This window comes from Crocodylus porosus, unplaced genomic scaffold (assembly GCF_001723895.1).
Source record: "Crocodylus porosus isolate Cpor-Errol unplaced genomic scaffold, CroPor_comp1, whole genome shotgun sequence".
Classification (NCBI taxonomy): domain Eukaryota; kingdom Metazoa; phylum Chordata; order Crocodylia; family Crocodylidae; genus Crocodylus; species Crocodylus porosus.
The window spans coordinates 2,155,824-2,178,064 of NW_017728946.1; the positions used below are offsets into that span (position 1 = coordinate 2,155,824).

The following is a 22,241-nucleotide window of genomic DNA, read 5'->3' on the forward strand; positions in this document are numbered from 1 at the left end:
CCTCACTCCAGTGTCACAGCTTTCCCTGCCCTGCTGCTGCCCCCCCCCTTCCCCCCCAACTTCAGTACTTCATATCCTGCCAGGGTGTGTGTGCCCGCCCCACCCCAGCTCCAAACTGTACACATACACTCACAGCCCCCACACCTTCACAAATTCTCCCCCCACACCCACTCCATACCCACTCCCCAACCATACAAAGCACCTGCATAATTTTAAGTTTTTCTGCCCATAATTTTGAGTTTTTAGCTCTCTGATTAAAATCATAATTAATTGCAACTTATTTTTTTTAAAACATGCAACTAATAATCATCACAGTTTTTAATCATTTGACAGCCCTAGTACGTACACATAGTTCCCCAGATTGTATGTATAAATACTCTGGGTTTTATTGTTAGACTAGAGAAGGGAGCTGAAAGGCCTTTATCTAATGGATTAGAGCTTGGGGTAAATCTGTGCCTTGCATCATGTTTTTTCTATCAATCAATATCCTTGCCTCATTAATCTGTGCTTTTTTTGTAAAGGTTTGTTCTATTTCTAGCTTACGAGCAATCGGTGTTGCACATACATAGTTATCAAGCTTAAATGTGTTGAAATTAAAATTCTTAACATAAGTAAGAACTATGGTCATGACATTTTTTCATATGAATGGGAACATATTGCATTAAAGGAAAATTCATACTATGTTATTTTAAACATGCACATATCAAATATAAGTACACAGCTGGCACTTGAAGTAGTATGTATGGGGTTAGAGGGAAATGTTTGCTGTTGTATCCTTCTTTAGCTCTTGATTACCATAATATATACACTCAGCTCCTGTATGTGCACTTGGAAGATAATGAGGTCTGTTTTCAGGAAAAGCATTCTATTGATTCTAGCTTTGTATGCTGACATTCAGCTGAAAACAGTGATCCTGGGAAGATTAACAGATGTGTTTCTAATGATTTTTAAAAAACAGATAAGAAGGTTTGGTCTTGTAGAGATGTTTCATTTTAATAGACTGAAAAAGTGACATTTAATCCATCTGTGGAGTTTACTCTCTGATTAGTATATCAAGTGTATCAAACTATTGAAGTGTTAAAAGTTGTAGTGTGAAGAGACAGTTTAAGGATCTTTCTGCTTTGACATCTTGAAGAATCTAGAGCTGTGGGATCTTTTGCTGGAGCAAAGAGCCCCCATTCATGAATTACATCAATATTGGGACACTCAATTAATAACATAAAGGTGTCCAACCCCTGAGGGAAATGGCTACCCTTATACTTAGTTTGTTATTTGTTAGATTTTCTATATGTCTGTAAATGTAATTGGTATTGAATGGTGTGGTTTCAAACACTTGTGAAAAGTTGATTAACTTTCTAACTCTTATTTGCAGAGAGCTCTCCAAGTTTAAAAACTATGTAAACCCTATAGAACTAAGAAGAGCTTCTATTAATATTTTGCTGTCCTTGTTGCCTCTCCCTCATCATTTTGGGACTGTAAAATCTGAGGTAATAATTAAGAGGTTTGTTTTCTCTGTTATTTCACATTTTATATATATCCACTCTTTCAGGAAAAAAATTAACAGCGTTACAAGTGAAGTTGGAGAGTCACCCTTTTGACCCTGTGTTAGTCTTCTAAACCATTGTACAAGAGGGTATGGGTTTGATCTTGCTGCTGAGACTGATAATGGTGTTGCAGTAGCATGCTTAACTCTTCATGGGCTGTGTGAAAAGTGAAAGCAGATAACATGTTTTGCTCTACAGTTGTTTTCCTTGGCTAATATATAGACAGACTTGATAGAGATTCCAAGGGGAGCCTCTCTTACACTAGGGAAAATTTGGCAATAGAGGATATAAACTTGTGGAGAGAGAGAAGAAATGCACTTTATTTCTCTGATTATTAAGTGTAACTCTTAAGATGGTAGAGTTTAGGGAGCAAAGTTTATCAAGTTCTGAGGTTTGGATATGTTAGAAGTCTTCCAAGTTCTTTCTCCTGTGGCAAGAGAAAATCAGTTCTGTCTGACTTATTGTATTCTCTTTAATATTGTACCAAGGCTATCTGCTCTGTTTGGCCATGACACTCTCTTATATGTTCTTCATTTAAAAGAAAATGAGACAATTACAGATATTTGTGTTGGGATTAATTAAATGACTTTAACTGTAAAATGAATCATACAGATGCTGGTGATCTAGATGCTGATATCCATGTCAGCACCCAATGATATTAAATTAAATGTGTTCTTTCCTCAGGTTGTCCTGGAAGGAAAGTTCAGCAATGATGAGAGCTCTTCTTACGACAAACCTGTAACCTTCCTTTCCTTGAAGTTGAGGCTTGTGAATATTCTAATAGGGGCTTTGCAAACTGAAACAGATCCCAACAACACCCAGATGATACTAGGTTATGTTTTTTATATTTAATTTATAAAAAACTTTAAAAAAATTTCTCAAGCGCAGTGTTAAAATTTTCAGTGTTGTACAACAGAATATGCACAAACTCCAGTGATCATTTATAATTTGCCTGTTACTCTGCAAACAAAAACAGAAATTTTATGTAAAAAAATTATTTATAATGAATTTTATCATGGAAACATTCAGACAGAGTCCTAAAATGCCTTTATATATTTGTTAGGGAAATAGTATTCTGCCTGTTTATTAGATGGGGATTCATGTCCTTGTAGGTCAGGGATGGAGAAGATCAGTTAAAATCATTTGGTTCCTGTACCTGCTAATGCAGGATTGTTAAATGCCTTACTTGCATACCTATTTGTTCAGTCAAATTTTAAATATCCCAGGAGCTAAACCTTCCATCACAATTTGACAGACTGTGGATCTGTCTGTGGGTGTGGACATGCATACATTTGCCAACCATTTGTAAGGAGGTATTTCAGAAGTGTGGCAGTGATCGTACTCTTGTTGTTGTGTGAGAGAACTGACAGCATTTAAGTGTAGCAAAACCCCTCCAATTTTAACCATGGATGAAGCAGTGTTAAAATAGAAGGGGGTTTGCAACATTGTAGTAATAGTTCACTCATACTAGTTAGAAATTAACAGTTTTGAAAAGTTATTTTGAAAGGGCTCCCACTGTGTATGCTTTTTTCCCACTCCAGTCTATCAATAAATGTGTGTGTGTGTCTACACACATAGTTTAGCTCTCAATAAATAGTTTACCTCTCATTTGTTCCCCAGGACTGGGTGGTATTCATCTGAGAGTTCTGAAGGAACTCAGAGGTGAAATTTCAGGACTGCTGGGAATAGCATGAAACCTGTTTTGTGCTTGGCAACTTGGTAGAATCTATAATAAAGAATAAAATTAGCAGTCACATAGACAGGCTTCATCTGCTAGAGAAGTGTAAACATGGTTTTTGTGAAGGGAAACACTGCCTCACCAAACTGCTGGAGTTGTTTGATCATGTTAACAAGCTTGGGGACAAAGGGGATCCAGCTGACACAACTTTTTGAAAATCCCAATATATTTTCTACAAGGTTCCTCACCAAAGGCCTTTAAAACAAATTTTGTTACCATGGAATCAGAGGAAAGGTTCTTTTCTGGCCTCTGCATTTCAAAAAAGGATGTAATAGAATTGGAAAAAGTACAGTGAAGGGCAACCAGAATGATTAGGGGCATGTGGAAATTGCCATACGAGGAGAGCCTAAAATGGCTAGGACTCTTCAGTTTGGAAAGAGGAAGGCTGAGAGGGGAATGATGTCAGTCTGTAGTATCTTGAAGGGTGTGGACAAAGTGAATACACAACTGTTATTCATCAAGCTGACAATACTAGAACTAGGGGGCCCTGTGTAAATTAGTGGGAGACAAATTTCAAATGGTAAATGGAAAAAGGGAGCTGGAGTAAAGAACTACTTAAAGGCAAAGGTTTTCTGCATGATTTCTTTTATTGGTTCAACCGTACATTTGAAGTAGACTTAGAAAAGGTTTTAAATGCAGTGCGTTCTTTTTCAGGTCTAAGGAAAAAGACGCAGCAAAAACAGCCCTCAGGGTTGGGAAATACAAGAAAATAAAAATCCTCAGAGCTAACCAGCAGCCAAGCAAATCACAAAAGAAAGAACAGTTTAATTAGTGGTTGAGTGGTTATTCTGTAAAAGGCATCCTCCTATGTTTCAGTGTGTGCCTCTTAATATTTTTCCTACGTTAATTCCTTTTGGGTACATAATTTTAGTCTAGATCAGTGTTTTCAACTTTTTTGGACTCAACACTCCTCCACAACTTTTGTCAATGGAGTGGCATTCAATATCAAAAGCTAATTTGTATATTATAGAGTTTACCTCTTGCAGAGGGGCCAAGCAGGGACAAGCGTGAACCTGCACTTACCTGCTTACCTCCTCGCATGTTGCTTATCTCTTCAAAGGATCTGTCAACACCCTGGCACCCTGTTTGAGAATCACTGATCTTGTTTCGCTTGCATAGTTTGCATCAGGGCATTTGGCTCACTGAATGAGATTATACTAGAGTTGCACTGATGTATTGGTTTGTATCAGATCAACACCAATAAAAGGTAAATTGACACTGGCAATCAGGTTTTTTTGACCAGTGTAGCTGATAATGTCACTGATAAATGCCACATGCATGCATGCAGCTGCAGCCTGCATGCAGCCAGGAATGAAGCCTTGCAGCTTGGATAGCTGCATCCAGCTGGTAAATCTATGGGTGGGAAGGAGCATGGGAGAGGGGAAGGGTCATGGGAGGGCAGGTTGAGGCCCCCATGGTGAGGGAGGGAGTGGAGCTGGAGTAGGCACTGCCCAGCTAACGTGGGTGTGGGGTGGAGCTGTGGGTGACTTGTCCAGGGGGCTTGCGGGGGGCAGCTCCCTGCTGCCACACACAGCCCCAAGAGAGGCATGTGCCTTGGATTTGTGCATGGGGCGAGGGCGGGCTGTCTACTGCAGGCTTTGGGCCAGGGGCTGTGCTAGTCTCTTTCTGGTGGGGGCAGGGCTGGGCCAGAGCTGCGTTGGGAGTGGAATGGGCAGCAGCCACACTGGGACGGAGGGCTGTGAGGAATTTTTGGGGGGCTGTAACCAACCCCATAGTCGCCCCTCCCAGTGCTGTTATGGCCTGTTCCAGCCCAGCACCCCTGCTGGGAAGAGGCTGGCATAGCACTTAGTCCTACACCCACAGTAGGCAGCCTGCTCTCATCCTGCATACAAATCTGGGTGGCACATGCCCCCATCCCTTCCTTGGGGGTGCTTGCAGTGGCAGGGAGCCACCCAGATGAGTGGCCCATGGCTCCATCCTGCACCCCACCTTGCCCCAGCTGGGCAGTACCTATCCCTGCCCCAGCCCTACTTCCTTACCATGGGGGCCTCAATTTGCCTCTTTCCCCCCTCCCCGGGATGTACTGGCCTGATGCTGCTCTCCAGGCTGCTGAGCTGCATATTGACTATTGGATTGGCATTGGCCATGTGGTTAATAATCAGCCATTGGTTTCAGCAAAAATAAATCTTTATTCATATACCCCTAAATTATACCTGTTTTGGGGTATATAGGTTTAGGAACCACAGATCCCAGTGGGTTTGGTGTGGGGAGGAGTTGACAGCTTTTGAATCTATTAAACCAAGGCTGTGTCCTGTTTGATGCCTGTTGATCAACAAGGAGTTTGTTTCTGGTGAGTTGGGCAAAGTTACAGGGTCGTTTGAAATCTAGTGTTAAGGGAGGGTGGGGATATGTCTCAAGATCTGATCTTTTTTGAGTATGGGCTGCAATTGTTTGATGGTTCTTTTTACTCGTTCAGGTATGGCATGGAAGGTGACCACCAGGGATGTAGTCATGGGTTTGGGGGGGGGGAGGGGTCCTCTTTGTATTGTAACAGGTTATTTGGATGGCCTGTGGCATATTTTCTGAGAATCTCTCTTCCCCAGTTTCACAGTCCTGAAGATTGTTTTTAGTTCTTGCTGTGCCTGCTTTTTTCTAAGACTTGAAGATAAATTCACTGCATTTGAAAGCTTGTCTAAGTCTAGCCCAGCCATGCAGTTGGGTCTAGTAAAGGACATCACCCTCAAAAATTATTTCACTTTGCATATGTCCTGGATTGTTATGGTCACAACATCACTCTAACACTACCATAACTGCTGAAGGACATAATATGCATATTATTAAAGAACAAAAATACTTAACTGCCCTTTCCCATACTAGTATTCTTTTCGCAACATCTTTATTTTCCCTCTTTGTTTCTTCCATTCCTTCAGGGGAGAAATATTCTCCAAAAATAGTTACAGGAATATTTTCTTGCTGATTTCTTCAGAATTAGATGGGGAAGGAAGCTGTTAATTTTCTGAAGGAGTAAGAACTTTGTTGTCTTGTATACATGAGAAGGAAAAGAGGAGGGTGGATGGATGAGGAAGCAGGGAAACACACATGTGACACTTTTCAGAGTTTCCTTTGAGTGGTTAAGATGGTCAGGTTTGCTGGCATAACTTAAAAGTATGAATTCTGGAGCTAGCTGAAACAGAAGAATTGTAGGGGTTGACTACAACACTAGGGGAATATTAGTGTATTTACACCCTAGATGTCTATACAGAAGTAATTGTAAAGTGAATCATCTAAAATAGATTCAGTCAATCAGAAGGCAGAGAATTGTGCAGTCAGAGAAACTGTGGGATTATGCACCAGTAATTAAACAATTCCTTTTAATTTTGTCTGAGGAAGTTAAGTTTAAAATAAAATTCCAGCATATATCCCCTTATGCTGCCAGTAGTTGTCCCTTTATGTTGAGAGAGAGAGAGATTATACAGACTTGTGCTTCTCTCTAGCTCACTTACAAGTTGAATTTTAACTGTTCTGTACTCAAGTTTTTAATTTCTTTCATCACCTTTGTAGTTTCTGAACTCACTAATTTTTTAAACATCTCTCAAATTAGTTTTGTGATCACGTTTTTAACATTCTAACATTCACTTCCTTTAATATGTTTGGTTAAGATCTTTCAGACTGGTCTCAACACAACCAACTATTCTTGCCAGCTTTCATAAATGAGTTTGTTACCTTTTTTATTCTGTATAGTGTTCATATCCAAGAAAACTTGAATAGGAGTACAGTTGCACAAGGGGCATTATCATATAATTTATAAATAATACAGTTAAACAAAACTGATGTTCCATCTTCCATGTGTGTATATATATATATATATAAAAATAAATAAAAATCAGGCATTAACAAGCATTTTTATCTTCTGTCTAGATATTATCTACACTAACAGTGCAACAGGATGCCTGAAAACATAGTTATATTTGCCTGTCAGTAGTATGGTTCTAGCTCTTAGTGGAATCCACTGAGGTCAGGGCCCCATTGTCCTAGGTGCTCTACGTATATTAGTGAAAGCTCCATTTTTAAATCAAATGTTTTAAATGTCCAGCCCCATTTACTCTGAAAAAAAATGTAGGTTTAGACTAAAAGCACCATCTCATTTGGTCTTTCACCTATGCTGAATTTTAGAATCTGAATGAAATTCCTGTGGGTGTTATAGAACCCTAGGTAGGTTGAATTTAAAAGTGAAATATTAACACATTTTTACAGCTTTTAGTAAGACAAATACTGCCTGTGTTGCATATGAAGTGTAAATTCTTGCTGTTTTAATGTTGTAGGTGCAATGTTAAATATTGTTCAAGATTCAGCACTCTTAGAAGCCATTAGCTGTCAGCTGGAAACGGTAAAATGTTTTATGATAAAGCTATTAACACTTTTTTTAGAAAATGTATTACTTATACCTATATGTCTAAGTTTTCTACCTTGTTTTCATTAGCTTTGACCTTCTTATTCTTCCAGTATATCTTCTGAGGATGTTTTTAAATGTATTGAAGATACTAAAGTTTATAAGGACTGTGAAGTCTCTGCCTTCATGTAAATTTTTTCAAATTACAGAATGGTGGAGAAAATAGCCTCTTGAAAAGCCACAGTCGCACTAACAGTGGCATTAGTACAACAAGTGGAGGAAGTACTGAGCCTACAACGCCAGATAGTGAGAGACCAGCACAAGCTCTTCTACGAGATTATGGTAAGGAATTAGATTTTTTTTTTTAAGAGCTTGCCATTAGATCTTTGAATGTTTGAATTTGTGTGGATATATTCAACAAGAGGGTGGATAATGCAGTTAGTTCCTTGTACCTGGATTTTTGTGGTAAACCTGAGTGCTGTTACTGGAGCCCTTGGTTAATATGCTTTTTACAATAAAAAGAGCTTGAAAGCTTCCCTAAAAAAGGGAAAGGAAATAGTTGATTTAGAATCTGATTTAAAATCTCTGAAAGATCTGCCAGCAGTGGGGCAGATCTTCAGCTGATGTAAATTGTCATTTCCCCATTAATTTTGATGCAGGTGTGACAATCTACAGCTAGGTAGCATAACTGTTGGTGTGCAGATATGGTACAGGGGTAGGGGTGAGGCACAGAAATGGCAGCTGGCACCACCAGTGATCTGACCAGCACTATTATCCTGGCTATCACCTAGGGAGCAAAACTTCCCAGTTCTGTCTCTGGATCAGCTGCCCTGAATAGCTGCCCTTGCTAGATCAGAGTTTTCAGTGCACTTGGGGGATTTTTGTTTAAAGGATTAAATATAGTCCTATAAAGTAGGATATATGCTAGTTAAACTGCTGGATGTAATGTATTATAATTTTATGTTTTGATTTTAGTTTGTTTTAGTTTGTATTGTGCATGTAGTTTTGGGGGGATTTTTAGTCCTTGTAATAAAATCTGTGTGTAATGATTCAACAGAGTTTAGTGAAATCCTTGGGTGCAGACACACACAACCATTCCAAAATCATGGTGATTGGAAATCAGCTCACAACGGAGAGACATATAGATGCAGACATGCATAACAATTAAATCAGTCTCAAATGTCACTGATTAGGAACAGTTCACAGCTGTCTACAAAGTGTTGTGGTTCTAACACCAGTGGGGTGTGAGTGAGCAGCCAGTCCAGCATGTCTTGCGATGAGTGAATGGCATGGAGAGCACTTGCACCCATGCTTTGGGGGTTTTACCGGATGGGTAACCTGTATGTGGCAGGGCACCTTTGTATGTGGCCTGCCACTTTGAGGGGTGGAAGCAGACAGCCGTGGTCATTCTCAAACAAAGGCCAGCCAGGCAGAGAGAGCAGTTAGAGACCAGCCAGTGGGGAAGAAATGTCTCCCTGCTGAGCTCCAGCTCCAGGAATACCTTGGAGATAAGGGCAGGAGCTATGGGGGTTGGCTGGAGGCTCCTGGTTTTGAGTATGACCTAAAAGTGTACCCTGCCGGGGAAGGGTGGCCTGGTGGGACTCCCTGTGGTAGGGGAGTCCCTAAGAAATGCAAGGTCAGTTACCTCCCTGATGAAAGGCAAGGAGGGACAACTGAAAACCCTAGCCCCCACCTGCTGGCAGGTTACAACACCGGAAGGGAGCAGGGACAGGCAAGCCTGGTGAGAGACACCTGAGCCCAGTGTAGTGGGTGCCAGGCACAGTGTTAACCTGAGGGGAGAGATCCCAGTGTAGTGGGGGACAGGCATGGTGTTAGCCACTTGAACCACAGTGGGTGAGAGACCCCAGTGTAGGGGGCCAGGTATGGCGTTAGCCACCTGAGCCCCACTGGGTGCAAGACCTAGAGCCAGTAAAGCAACCCAGTGAGGGGCCAGAGTGTAGAGCAGCTTAGTAAGGTGGCTTGTGTTTGAAGTGGCCCGGTTGAGGGGCTGTAGAAATGAGTGGCCCTGGTGAGGGGGTAGAAGTACTTGGAAAGACTACAGAAATACGGAATGTGAAAGTGCAGAATTACTGGATGTGACACAGTTACCTAGCGAAAGAATGCAGAAAACTGAAATGAGGGAATACAGAATTAGTGGATGTAACAATGTAAATTACTGTATATGTGAATATAGAAATACTGGATAGAACTTACATGCTGTCTGCAGGGCATGGGACACGTGTAAGGGAAGGTTGGAGCGTGCACTAAGGCCCTTGTCATCAGGAGGGTGAGCAATGGGCAGCCTCTCACTTTGGTAACATTGTTCATACTTATTTTCATCAAGGCATGGCAAGCGAGTGAGGCAGGGGTTTAGCCCCAAACAGGTGGGCAGCCGGCACTGAGACCCGGCCCTGTGAAGCCAGCCTGTTACACTGTAGCTGAGGGAATTTTCACTTTTCTGTTATCCTTTGTCTTGTAAACATGAGTTCAGTAAAGTTCAACAGCCTGCAGTTGACCAAAGTCTTCAGTGTGCTTGTCTGTCTTGGCGCTGGGTTGAAAGGTGCTGGGGAAGGGGACTGCTTGGGGAATGGGGGCGGGAATGAGGAGCGATGCAGGATGGGATTCCTGGAGGACCAACGAGACTTTTATGTCATGAAATGCTTAGTATCCATACACTGAATTGCTTCAGAGTCAACTGATTTAAAACAGTACTTGATTTTCTAGGTACACTTTTGAACCATTTCAGGTGTCAGTTAAATAGGTTTGTAGGTCTGTCCTCTTTGGGTTTACACAGTGTTTAAACTGATCTAAGATTTTAGGTGTGTCCATGCCCCTAGATTCTCATTTGTATCTATTCGTTGGTCTTTGGTGATTTTAGTCAATATTTACTAGAATATCTGACAACAGATCATTTTGTTGCACTTTTTTTATTGGAAATGTAGATTCGAAGTAGGGGTGCACCAGTAGAGATTCTGCGGGCCGATACCAATAGTCAATTTTTAAGGAGGCCTAAAGGCTGGTACTGATCCAATTGCCGAAACAGCTGCATCCAGCTGGTAAGTCTGTTGTGGTGAAAGAGGAGGGGGGAGGGAGGGGGCATGGGGTGGACAGATCAACGCCCCCTGTGGTGAGGGAGGAGTGGGGCTGGGGTAGGCACTGCCCAGCCAGGACAGGGTGGGTGCGGAATGGAGCAATGGCTCTTCCGGGGAGGGGAGTGGCTCCTGCCACTGCATGCCACTGGTCCGGAAGTGGCTTGTCTGGAGGCTTATGTGCTAGTCCAGTGGCTCCCACCACTGCTCCTGCCATTCATCTGGGAGGGTGGGGAGGGATGCCCCTGGATCTTTGCAGGTTGGGCTGTGCAGGCTGGAGCCAGAGGCTGCGCTGCACTGTGTTGTACTTGGAGCGGGCACTGGCAGTGCTGGAAGGGGGGCTGTGGTGAAACTTGAGGCGACTGCAGTGCCCCCCCCAATAGCCCTCTCCCAGCACTGCCGGCTCCCACTCCAAGAGCAGTGCATCACAGCTTCCAGCCTCAGCCCGCAGCTGCAGCCTGCCTCATGCAGATCTGGGGGCGCACGCCTGCCCCACCCTCTGTGACCTCCCAGACAACTGGCAGGAGCAGCAGCAGGAGCTGTCAGATGAGCAGACAAGCTACTCCCAGACCAGTGGCATGCAGCAGTGGGAGCCGCCTCCCCCCCCCGCGCCCCCCGGATGAGCAGCAGCTCCAGCCCATGCCTGCCCCGCCCTGGCTGGGCAATGCCTGCCCCAGCCCCACTTCTCCCTCATTGTGGGGGGCATTGACCCCCCACATCCCTCTTCTCTCCCCACTATCCTTCCACCACAGCAGACTTACCAGCTGGATGCAGCTCTCCAAGCTGTTGGGCTGTGCTCCTCGCTGCCTGCATGCTGCCCTGCGGTTGCTCACATCAGGTCGATTTCTGATATAGTCAATTTTCTTTATATCAGTGCTGATCCAATATTGGACCAATGTATCGGTGCACATCTAATTCTAGGAACTGTCTCCAATTATTGGCTTTAAAGGTTTCCCCCTCCCCCTTTCAAAGGGATTAATGGGTGGGAATAATCTGGCAAGGTTCTTTGGGTAGATGTGATATCTTTTATTAGACCAACTAAATAGTTGGAAAAAGGTTCTTTGCAAGCTTTCAGGCACAAACATCTGCCTGGCAAAGGGCATTTGTGCCCAAAAGCTTGCAAAGAACCTTTTCCCAACTATTTAGTTGGTCTAATAAAATATATCGCATCTACCCAAAAAAAACAAACAAACCTTGCCTGCCTATGTCCTTGGACTACAACCAGCAACCCTGGGAGTAATCTGTATGTTCTCAGATTTCACATGCAGTTTTACTCTGTCCTTTCAGGATTTGATTTTGTCTGAAAAGCCTCACTTGAGAGAGTAACACTGTTTTTTCAGCACATTTTTATATGCATATTTAATTGGCACAATTTTGCACTGAGAAGTGTTTCTGATGAATCTTATGTAAAGTATCTATTTTTGGGGTTCAAAGTAACCTTTCATATAGCATTCACTGAATATAATTGTGATATAGCCGAAAGACTTGGGTTTCTTAGTGTTTTAGCTAAAAACATTTTAGAACTGCTCACATGTATATTGGATTTTTAGTTTTCTTTTCTGTGCTACTTGTGGCTGCTTGGCTTGTGCCTTATTGATTGCTTTGCTTATTGGTACTAATGCTTAGTTGTTTTCCTTCCCTGTGGTATATGGTATTGGGGTTATATCCTAGCTCTTAATACAGATACGGCAGCTGGACTACTGATTCGCAGTATTCATCTTGTAACCCAAAGACTCAACTCACAGTGGAGGCAAGACATGAGTATTTCGCTAGCTGCATTAGAACTTCTTTCTGGATTGGCAAAGGTGAGACCTGAATTTTCAAGAATTAATCTAGTTACTGTATGTCCTCCAGAGGGAAGCAGAGCTATCATTTATTTGATATGAGAAGAATATTCTGTCACTACTCCTGATGTGATTTTTGTGGGCTGAAGAATTGCACATTCAGGTTTTTAAGTGGAAATTGTAGTTTAAAAGACTTTTACTGCGACTTGTAGGCTGGAAACCTTACCAGGATAGTGAATTCATTTTTGAAGATCCTTTCCCCACTTGCTTCCTTTCCCTCCCACCTTGGCAACAGTCATTTCCTCGACTGAGAACATAAAAATGAAAAAGAAATTTTATTTTTCTACTCAAACATTGTATTCTGCTGTTCAGCTTCAAAGGAACCCCAGGCTGCACACTGCATTAGCTCAAGCCATGGGCTGCTAGGCTTCATCCCCTCCTCCTTTTCCCCCTACTGTTGTGCTGCGCATGCAGGTGGCCTGCACCTCAGCTCCTTGACTGCATACTCCCCCACTGCACCAGGCTTCTTTGGTGCTGTGGGCTATGCTACACTGCCTCCTTGGGCAGGAGCAGAAAGCAGAAGCTGTGGGGGAGGGAGGGGAAGCCTGGAAACCAATGGGAGAGAGTTGTGGTTTGGGGAGGGGTGACCAGGTGGTACCCCAGGGGCTGCAGATCAATGCCTTACAGGCTGCATGCAGCCCTCAAGAACACCAGTTGGATGGCTGTGGTCTAGAGCTAATGGTCTGCATCTCCTGCCCTTTCCACTTGCCTGAATGTTAACACTGTGCAGCCATTCACTTAATTAAAAAACTGGTAGAGACCTGCCTAACAGTTGACTAGAACAATATTCTTTCAGCTCATTATGTTCTGGCAGAATTATACATATGAGAAACTTTTGTAGAAATCAAGTTATTGGATAAAAAAATATCCTGGCAACCTTATGGAACCTTTGGATGTCTTTTATAATAAATACATTGAATTGTCCCATGATGCCACACTCGGGACTTAAAAAATAGTTACAAAATGTGTTATACCTAGCTGGATGGCAGTACTGTGAAAAAAGATCTGGGAGTCTTGCGATATCATAGACTCATGTTGAGTCTGCAGCATGGTGCAGCTGTACCAAAGGCAAATGCGGTTTTGGGATGCATCAATAGAAGCATTTAGTTGCAAGACATGGAAAGAGATAAGACCTGTCTAATCAGCAGTGATACAATTAGGGGTGCACCGATTTAAAAAATAAATAAATAAATTGGGGGGCTGACACTCATGGCTGATTATTAATGAGTCATTTCAGCCAATACCGATCCAATTGCTGATATGTAGTACAGCAGCTTGGAGAGCAGCATCTGGCTGGTAAGTCTGTTGCGGGGAAGGGGTGTGGGGGTGCAGATTGAGATCACTGTGGTGGAGGGGAGGAAGTGGGGTTGGGACTGGGGCAGGGGCAGGCACTACCCAGCCAGGGCAGGGCAGGGTGTGGGATGGAGCTCCCAGTGGCTCGTCCAGGGGGTGCCAGGAGTGGGGTGGATCCTGCTGCTACATGCACCACTGGGGGAGTCATAGGGGGTGTGTACCCCTGATCTGTGCACAAGGTGAGGGTGGGCTACTGTTGGGGCCAGGGGCGGTGCCAGGCTCTTCCCAGCAGGGGGTTGGGCAAGGGCTGTGCTTGGATCAGGAGGGCGGCAGTGCTGGGGTGGGGGGTGGCTATGGGGTAGGCTACAGCCACGCCAAAACTTGCTGTATCCCCCCATAGCCCTCCGCAGCACTACTGGTGTCCACCCCAAGCACAGCCCTAGCACCACCCCCAGCTCCAGCCTGCAGCAGCAACGCCTCCTTGCCTCGTGTACAGATCGGGGGGGCACTTGCCCCCTGATGGTTCCCTAGAGGGTGTGCGTAGTGGTGGGAGCTGTGCCGCCCCCCTCCCACCCGATGAGCCTCTCCCAGCTCTGTCCCATGCCCCGCTCCACCCCGGCTGAGCAGTGCTTACCTCAGCCCCAGCCCCACTCTCTCCCTCACCACAGGAGCCTCAATCTGCCCCTCCCCCCCACACCCCTTTTCTTCTCCCCCAAAGGACTTACTAGCCAGACACTGCTCTCCTGGCTGCTGGGCTGGCTGTGTGATTGCTGCAGCTGTGCGTATGCATGCAGCATTTACTGGTGACCATTATTGGCCACATTGGCCAAAAAAATGTGATTGCCGATAACGTCTGTTTTCCTTTTATCAGTGCTGATATGATATGGACTAATGTATTGCTGCACCTTTAGATTCAACTTCATCTAGACTATGTTGTGTCAAGTTTTCAGCTCCATTTTTTAAAAAGGGCATGGAGAAATTGAGGTGACAAAAATGATAAAGGCTTTGGAAGGCAAGTCATAAGAGGAAAGGTTGAAGGAAATAGGCATGTTGTGCTTGTAGAAAAGGTGCTTAGGAGGGGACACAATAGCAGTCTTCAAATATCTGATGCGCTGCCATAAAGAAAAGGCAAGAACACCTTTTCTGTCTTGCTGCAAAGAGCAGGACATAGACCAATGGCTTGAAGTTGCAGGGAAGTAGGCTTAGATATCAGGAAAAACTTCACTGTTAGGACAGAGAAGCAGTAGAATAGATTGCTTAAGGAAGGTGTGAACTCTTCATCACTGCTGTATTGGACAGGCTGTTCTAGTGGTAGCTATGTCTGTGCTCTACTAAGGGTATTTCCCAAGCTTCTGGCTTTTCTGGTTACCACATAGGGATGGGATAGAATTTTTTTCCACCTCTTGGTGCTACCTGTCAGGGTGGGGTTGTGTTGTTTTGTTTTTTTAAAGTCTCCCCCTGAGGTATTGGGTGTTGGCTGCAGCCAAGGCTGGGGATTTTGACTGGGGTGTGCCAGTGCTGCTGCTGGAAGTTAAAACCCTGAGGTTCCTGGCTAGAGGGTATTGGCCCTTTTGTTCAAGATGAGACTGATTGCCACATTTAGGATCAAAAAGAAATTTAGCCCGTGGTCAGATTGGTACAGACTGGAGGGAGGGGGGTTTGCATGGCCCTCTTCCTTGGATATCTTGAGCAACTGTGTACCAGCAGGATGTTGTCCACCTAGTCCTCCTCCTTTACCTGCAGCTGGTTAGGATGCTGTGTTGTGTGATTTTTGTCAGGGTTGACTGTAGTTTTGTTAATAGGTTAGACAGTGGATTTGTATGGGATGGTTTGAATAGGGATTGTTGAATAGCAATGGTTCTGTCTTAGGGTAGTGGGGTTGGACTAGGTGGCTCCTGGAGATCTCTTCCAGCCCTGCTTATCTGTGATTCTGTGAAAATTAGTATTAAAAATTATTTTAGGGCTCTTGAGGCATGCAGATAAAGATGAAACAGGATCTGATGTGTGATCTGCACAGTCATGCTCCCTGCCATGACATCTTACTTACTATATTGACTCAAACACAAGATGAGGTTCCCCCCACCCAATTGGCATGGGGACAAAGCCCTTCATTTTATAATCACAGACAAGGAAATCTCTTGAAATACAGTGTCTATCATTAAACTGCTGCCAAAAGCACCATGGGCTGAGCAGTGAAAACCAGCTGTGAAGTTGATTAAATGCAGCCAGTGCTGAGCATGACAATAAAGCACATGGCATATGCTGGACTAAATGCTGATTTTTTTCGCTCCAAAAAAAAAAGGTCTATATATAAATAGATAGTTATAAAGATATACCGTATAGCATACCATTCTTTACAAAATGTAACCCCTTTTCAAAACCTTGTACCCATCCCAAAAAACTCACATCCACACACCCATGCATTCATTACAATAATTGTATCCATGTTCCCACACACCTGTCCACATTCCTTTCCTTATTACATTTATACTGTCCCTAGGTTCTTACTCCAATTCTGAGCTTTAAGCCCTCAGTTTGTTTGCTATCACTGTCATAGGTGGTTCTGCTGCTGCTGTTGTTGCAGCTGTCCTCCTCACTGTTGCTCAACCTGATTGACTCATTGTCTCCTTTGCTATCACTGTCCACTTCCCCTTGAGGGTGGGGGTCTTTGGACAGCCTGTGTCAATGGTCCCTCTGCCAGGTGGAATTGGTCACCTCCTCCCTGTCCTGTCCTATTGATTTTCGGTAGTAGGACTGGAGTTCACTCAGTACCATTTGAACACAGTCTTCTTCCTTGAGTTTTGTGTGCCTGCATATCAGGAGGTTCCTGGACTTGCACAGGGCACTCTTGATGCAGGACATGATATGATCAAAGGGAGCTGTTTGAGTCCCCTAGTTTTTAGACACGTGCCTGTACACCACTGCCTCTTTTGTCATCGGTACAACCGCTGTCACTGCTTTGCGGAGCCAATTTACATTTTTCCACACTGCCCTGGTGTATGGGGAGAGCCATAGGAGGTGGTCAGTGGTCTCTGTTGTGCTTTGGCAGATTTCCCTGGGGCAGCTGGGTCACCCTCTCTGCCCTTCTCTGTGTCTTCACACCCTCACTGGGAGTGTGCAATGGGCTATTAGCCAGTTTAGGTCTCTGGGTCCTTTCGTAGGTTCTTGTGGAAGATCCGCTCCCACACGGCTTGGCAGCTGTTGCTGGGGAGTAGCTCCATAGCTGACAGCATGTCTCTGTTTCTGACTGCCTCCTGTATCTTTCTGTGATTGGACATAGTCGCAGGGCCTTTGTTCTGCAGCCTGTACTAAGTGCGGAACTCTTTCAGGACCTTGTAGAACCACAGGTGTTCCATGATTTACAGTCTCCTGTTGGATGACACAAACACCCCCCGCATTCTCAGGAGTGCATCCCATCTAAATAAGACCTATGGTAGTGCCCATTAAGCAAAGTCCTTCTCATCACTGACTCTTTTTAAAGTCATGGTGAGTCACTACACCATGTACATTTTTACTTCCTCTTCACTCCCATGGTTGAGGGGGGGGCTGGGGGAGTGGGTGGGCCAGTGAGTGTCCCCCCCCCATAGTCCCCTCCCCCGTTCTCCAGCCCCCCCTTGATCCCTTACTGGGACTGGAGCCCTGGTGCTGCTGTGCCTGGCTGGCCACATGTTCAGCACCAGGGGGAGGGGCCAACCATAGAGACGCTCTCGCAGTCAGAGCATCTCTGTGGAGGACCCAGCCTCCATTTTCCTTGCTCTTTTAACTTCAGATATCCAGGGGTCTAATTTTCTCCCTGTGCTGCAAGTTTGCAGCATGGGGAACATTTTTTCATTCCTGCAAGTGCCTCTTGCCCTGTCTCAAAGGGGTTTGAGACGGGGCAAGAGGTACATGCGCGCTTGTCTGGATGTGCCCAGCTAGTTCCTAGATCCTGATCTTGGATTAGTTTACTGGTTTCCTTGTGGTGGAGAAAAGAGGTGAATGTTATCCTCTCAAGTGCTCACAAAATTTAGTTATAAAAAAGGTAATCTAGTATAACTCTGATGTAATTTTGACTTAATATTTTTATTACCATCCCCTCATTTCCTCTTTTAAGATGTAAACCTTTTATGGAAGGAACTGCTTCTCATTTTATAACTATATACAGCATAGCCTGGTGGCCTTTGCTGCTCCCAGGCCTATGATATTCAGTTAATAGTAATAATAATACAATCCTAATGCCTGGAAATAACCACCAGAATGTCACTGAAAGAACTGTAACTTGATGACTTAAGAACAGTAGTTATCAGAGTTGGATAACTTGGCATGCATCAGATTTGCCTCTCTCCAGTCTGCTTTTCAATAAGGCTGGAATAGTCTACAGCAGGGGTGTCTAAACTTGCTCTCTGTCCCCATCCAGATCTGGATCATGGGTTTTCTTATGAGCTGAATCCACAGAGCCAGCCGTGGCGTTGGAACCTGTGACAGAGGCAATGGTGCCAAGTGGGCATGGATCAATGCGCTGCTTGACATGACGAAAGCAGTATTAGTGATGAATGATTGTGATAGGCCTAGTGGCCACGGGGTGAGTAGGGCTGTGTTGACACAGCCCTTGCTCACACCCCTGCTGCTGAGGGCCATGTCCAGTGGGGCCCCAGTGACAGTCCTTGCACCCAACAGCCATGCCCCCAAATTCTCTGGCCAGCTTATTGCCCAATGTGCTAGATCTGTCCTGTGGGGCCCATGTGTCTGACACCCCTGATCTGCACTAGACAGCTTTCCTAGTGAAACTTGAAACTTCTAATGTATAGCTGAATTGTATGAAGCATAAAATCCAGTTATGGTTGACTGCAGCAACTTTGTGGTTAGAGGAAAACAGTTTGGGAGGTCAGGAGAGAGAAATCCAGTAGTTCTCTATTGCCACAGTCTTTGTCAGTTTATAGTACTACTCATTAATCTCCAAGGTTTTGGATTCCCACAAAGGACAAGTTGCTATCCATTTGCATACAACTGAAAATTTGCCTCTGGTAATTTGGGAAGAAGCCAGTTAGCAAAAGCAGCAAAGTATTCATTGAAATAATGCCCTCTGCAGACTGTTTTCTTTTCATTTCCTCCTCTGTGAGGAAGTTGCCATTTTGTGTACGAATTCCATGGTTAAAGTTACATAAAAGGGTAACTTGTGCCAGTGCTGAATGTGCTGCTTTGGTGATGCCAAAAATCCAAATAAGTGGACTGGTTTACCTACTGGAATAAGAGAAGGACCACCCCCATTGATTCTAAAATAAAGGAGATCAAACATGAATTCAGCTTCCAATATGTCCCCTGTGAACTAAATGATGCTCTTAGTTCTTACACGCTACATTAAAATTCATGTGCAGTTGTCTTGCCATGATGTTTGTATATTGTCACTGTCCCTGTTTTACAATGTTTTCAAGTTTATTGGAGAGCAGTGCTGAACTGTTTCTTTGTCTTCCATAACATTATATTAAGAAACATTAAAACAAGTTACATTTTCTTTGAAAGCATTCTTGAAGAAATCATTAGCTGATATTGTCTCTGCTCTCTGCTGCTCACTTTATTTAGGTGAAGGTTGTTGTTGATTCATCTGACAGGAAGAGAGCTATTAGTTCAGTGTGTAGTTATATTGTGTACCAGTGCAGCCGACCGGCCCCCCTCCACTCACGAGATCTTCATTCCATGATAGTTGCAGCATTTCAGTGCCTCTGTGTCTGGCTCACTGAACACCCTGATATGCTGGATGAGAAGGTAAGAGAATTGGTGCTGTTTCCTGTTCAATAGAGGGAAGTTAACATCAAAAACATTTTTGATTTTTATTTGCTAGCTTTGGTACTTTTGTTCCAATATTTCAGTTTTTACAGGGAAATTGCAGACACTATAGAGCTGTGATTCTCTCAGCCTTTTTGGACTTGAGGCACCTCTCCATAACATTTATGAACTGAATGGCACCCAATTTCAGAAACGAATTTATGTATTACAGCTCTTACCTCCTTGCAGTGGGGTTGGGCTGTGGTGGTTTTGGACTGGCCAGGCAAGGATGAGCTTGAGCCTGGGCTCAAAGGATCTGGCAGCATCTGAGGATGCTGCATCACCCTCGTTGAGAATCACTGCTTTACAAACAGGAAATATGGTAAACTGGAAGTGCTGTGTCACCAGGGATTTGGGAAGAGGAGGGGAAGGTACGTGACCAAACCACAGTCTTAGAACGAACCCTGATCCAAAGGGTGCCAGGTAGGGAATTCTCCCTACCTCCTATTTATAAAGCACTTTTCCTGAGTTCCCTTAAAACACAGAGGGTTTGGACTGCTTGTACTATTGTACTATTTAAGAAAAAATTTCTTTTAGTTTATAAAGAAATCACATTATGACCAATGCCTTGGCCACTCCTTGCTCCCCTTGGATCTGGAGCAGGAGAGATATTGCATGAAAGATTAATGTAACCATTTGGAGAATGTAGCACTTGGTAGCATCCATATGCACCATCAGCTCCTTTACCATGGAGTGGCATAGTACCATGTCTTCATGTTGACCCATTGGCTCAAAGGGGCTTGAGTTCCAGACCACTGACATTGCATGCCTATGTGCTGTTGGGACAGTCTCCTTGTTTTGGGATGTGCCTCAAAAACGTACCTTAGCAACAAACTCATATTGTTGAAGGTGTGTAATTTGAATTGGCAACACATCATTGTCACACTAAATTCCTTAGGAGAACCAGATATGAGTGATTTGCTTTTAATAATTTGTCCCTTTGCCCTTTAGGACTGTTTAAAAGAAGTGTTGGAGATTGTGGAATTGGGTATCTCAGGAAGTAAATCCAAAAACAGTGAACAAGAGGTCAAGTACAAAGGAGATAAAGAGCCAAATCCTGCATCCATGAGGGTGAAGGATGCAGCTGAAGCTACGTTAACATGGTATGGAATTCATCAAAATGTTGTTAACTGTTTGGCAGGGTATCGCTACAGGGAAAATTGAAAATTAGAACACCATTTAATGAATGTGTAGGCTGGCTTGGTAGACTGGACAAGTTGGGGTATATAAACAAACTTTTTACTTCCTACCCTTGGAAGTAATTACAAAAGCAATATCTTCCTTTTGTTCTCGTTGCACTTCATAGCAAAATGTTATAATATTTCATATGAGTTGAAAAATGACTTTATGTAATTACTAAGACATAACTATTTACTAAAATTCAGAAGGCCTAAGTCTTTGTTTTGTATTCTGCACTAGCATAAGCTCTTAAATGTTTTTTCTGGGTACCTAAAGTAATTGCTTGAGAGGGAAGAAGAGCCCTGTTAAAGTTGCAAGGTCTGGTGTTGACCTTGTCTTCAGGTCAGAACTTAAAGTGCAAACTTCTGGCATAAAGTGCAAACTTCTGGCAGGTAGGTGACCCATAGCACTCAAGATTATTCTCAGTCACTGCTTTTGGGCAAAAAACTTCCAGAATTTAAATAGTAGGTATTGCTGCTCCTTGCTATGAGGAAGGATGATAGCTGAGAGAGAGAATCCTGCACTGTTTCAAATAATTATTAATAATTATTTTTCCATAACATAAAGGAGTTCCACTGTGGCATGTTTTGTATGACCATGTAGTGTTTGTTCCAGAGAGCTTATAATTTGTGAAATATCTGAAGACCACATTCCCACAAACAGCAGCATGCTTGAAAGACTAGGCTCACGATGATTCTTCTGGGTAATCTGCTCAAAGAAACACCAAATCAGTCATAGCAGAAGCACATGCTACTGCTGCTTGGAATTCAAGAAAGGGTTCTAAAATAAAGGCCTCAAGATAATATCATTCATTGTTATATAAAAAAGGATTAAAATATAAGCGATAAGAACTTTTTTGTGCATGAAGTCATATCTGAACTGCTAACTTCCTGATTAGGAAGAAACTTTCCCAGTTCCCACGCTCTTTATTTTCTTGTAGTGTTGTTTGCATGATCCTCTGAAACTTTAGGTTAATGGTTGCTCTTGGAGGCAGGATCTTATGGATCATGGATCTATTCTGTTATGGTAATTACTAGGGCTGTGCAAAGCTTCAACTTAATATTCGATTCGACAAATATTCGACATATTCAAACTTGAAAAGTGAAAGTCGAGTTGAATAGCAGCTAGTCGAATGGCTGTTGAATCGAATACCTGAAGTTGAATATTAACAGCATGAGTTGAATATTTGACAAGGGTTACTGGATTCCGCGTGGAGGGCGCGGGGAAAAAGGAAAGTAATGGGAGGGAGGGGGAAGGAGTGCTTTCATGACTGACGTGTGGCTGGCCAGTGACCTGTCAGCATTCTCTGAGGTCCCTTCCAATCCCAGTGCTCTGGGGGAGGGCCAGAGAAAATGCATAAAAGGCAGCAGTTTTTCAGCTCCCTGCTTTCTGCTTTGGGGT

At 43.6% G+C, this 22,241-nt stretch overlaps 1 protein-coding gene across 5 annotated transcripts in view; it reads left to right on the forward strand.

Annotated features, from left to right (window-relative positions):
- The window catches only part of RALGAPB (Ral GTPase activating protein non-catalytic beta subunit), a 191,889-nt gene that overhangs the window by 94,592 nt on the left and 75,056 nt on the right, over positions 1-22,241 (forward strand). For 3 of the 5 annotated variants that reach the window (XM_019550734.1, XM_019550735.1, XM_019550739.1), the window contains 7 exons: positions 1,373-1,487; positions 2,229-2,376; positions 7,566-7,630; positions 7,843-7,975; positions 12,394-12,527; positions 19,419-19,601; positions 20,613-20,764. In XM_019550734.1, the coding sequence (XP_019406279.1) occupies positions 1,373-1,487; positions 2,229-2,376; positions 7,566-7,630; positions 7,843-7,975; positions 12,394-12,527; positions 19,419-19,601; positions 20,613-20,764 (930 nt within the window). The remainder of the gene's footprint in view (positions 1-1,372; positions 1,488-2,228; positions 2,377-7,565; positions 7,631-7,842; positions 7,976-12,393; positions 12,528-19,418; positions 19,602-20,612; positions 20,765-22,241) is intronic. The other 2 variants (XM_019550736.1, XM_019550738.1) reach the window with 1 other exon arrangement.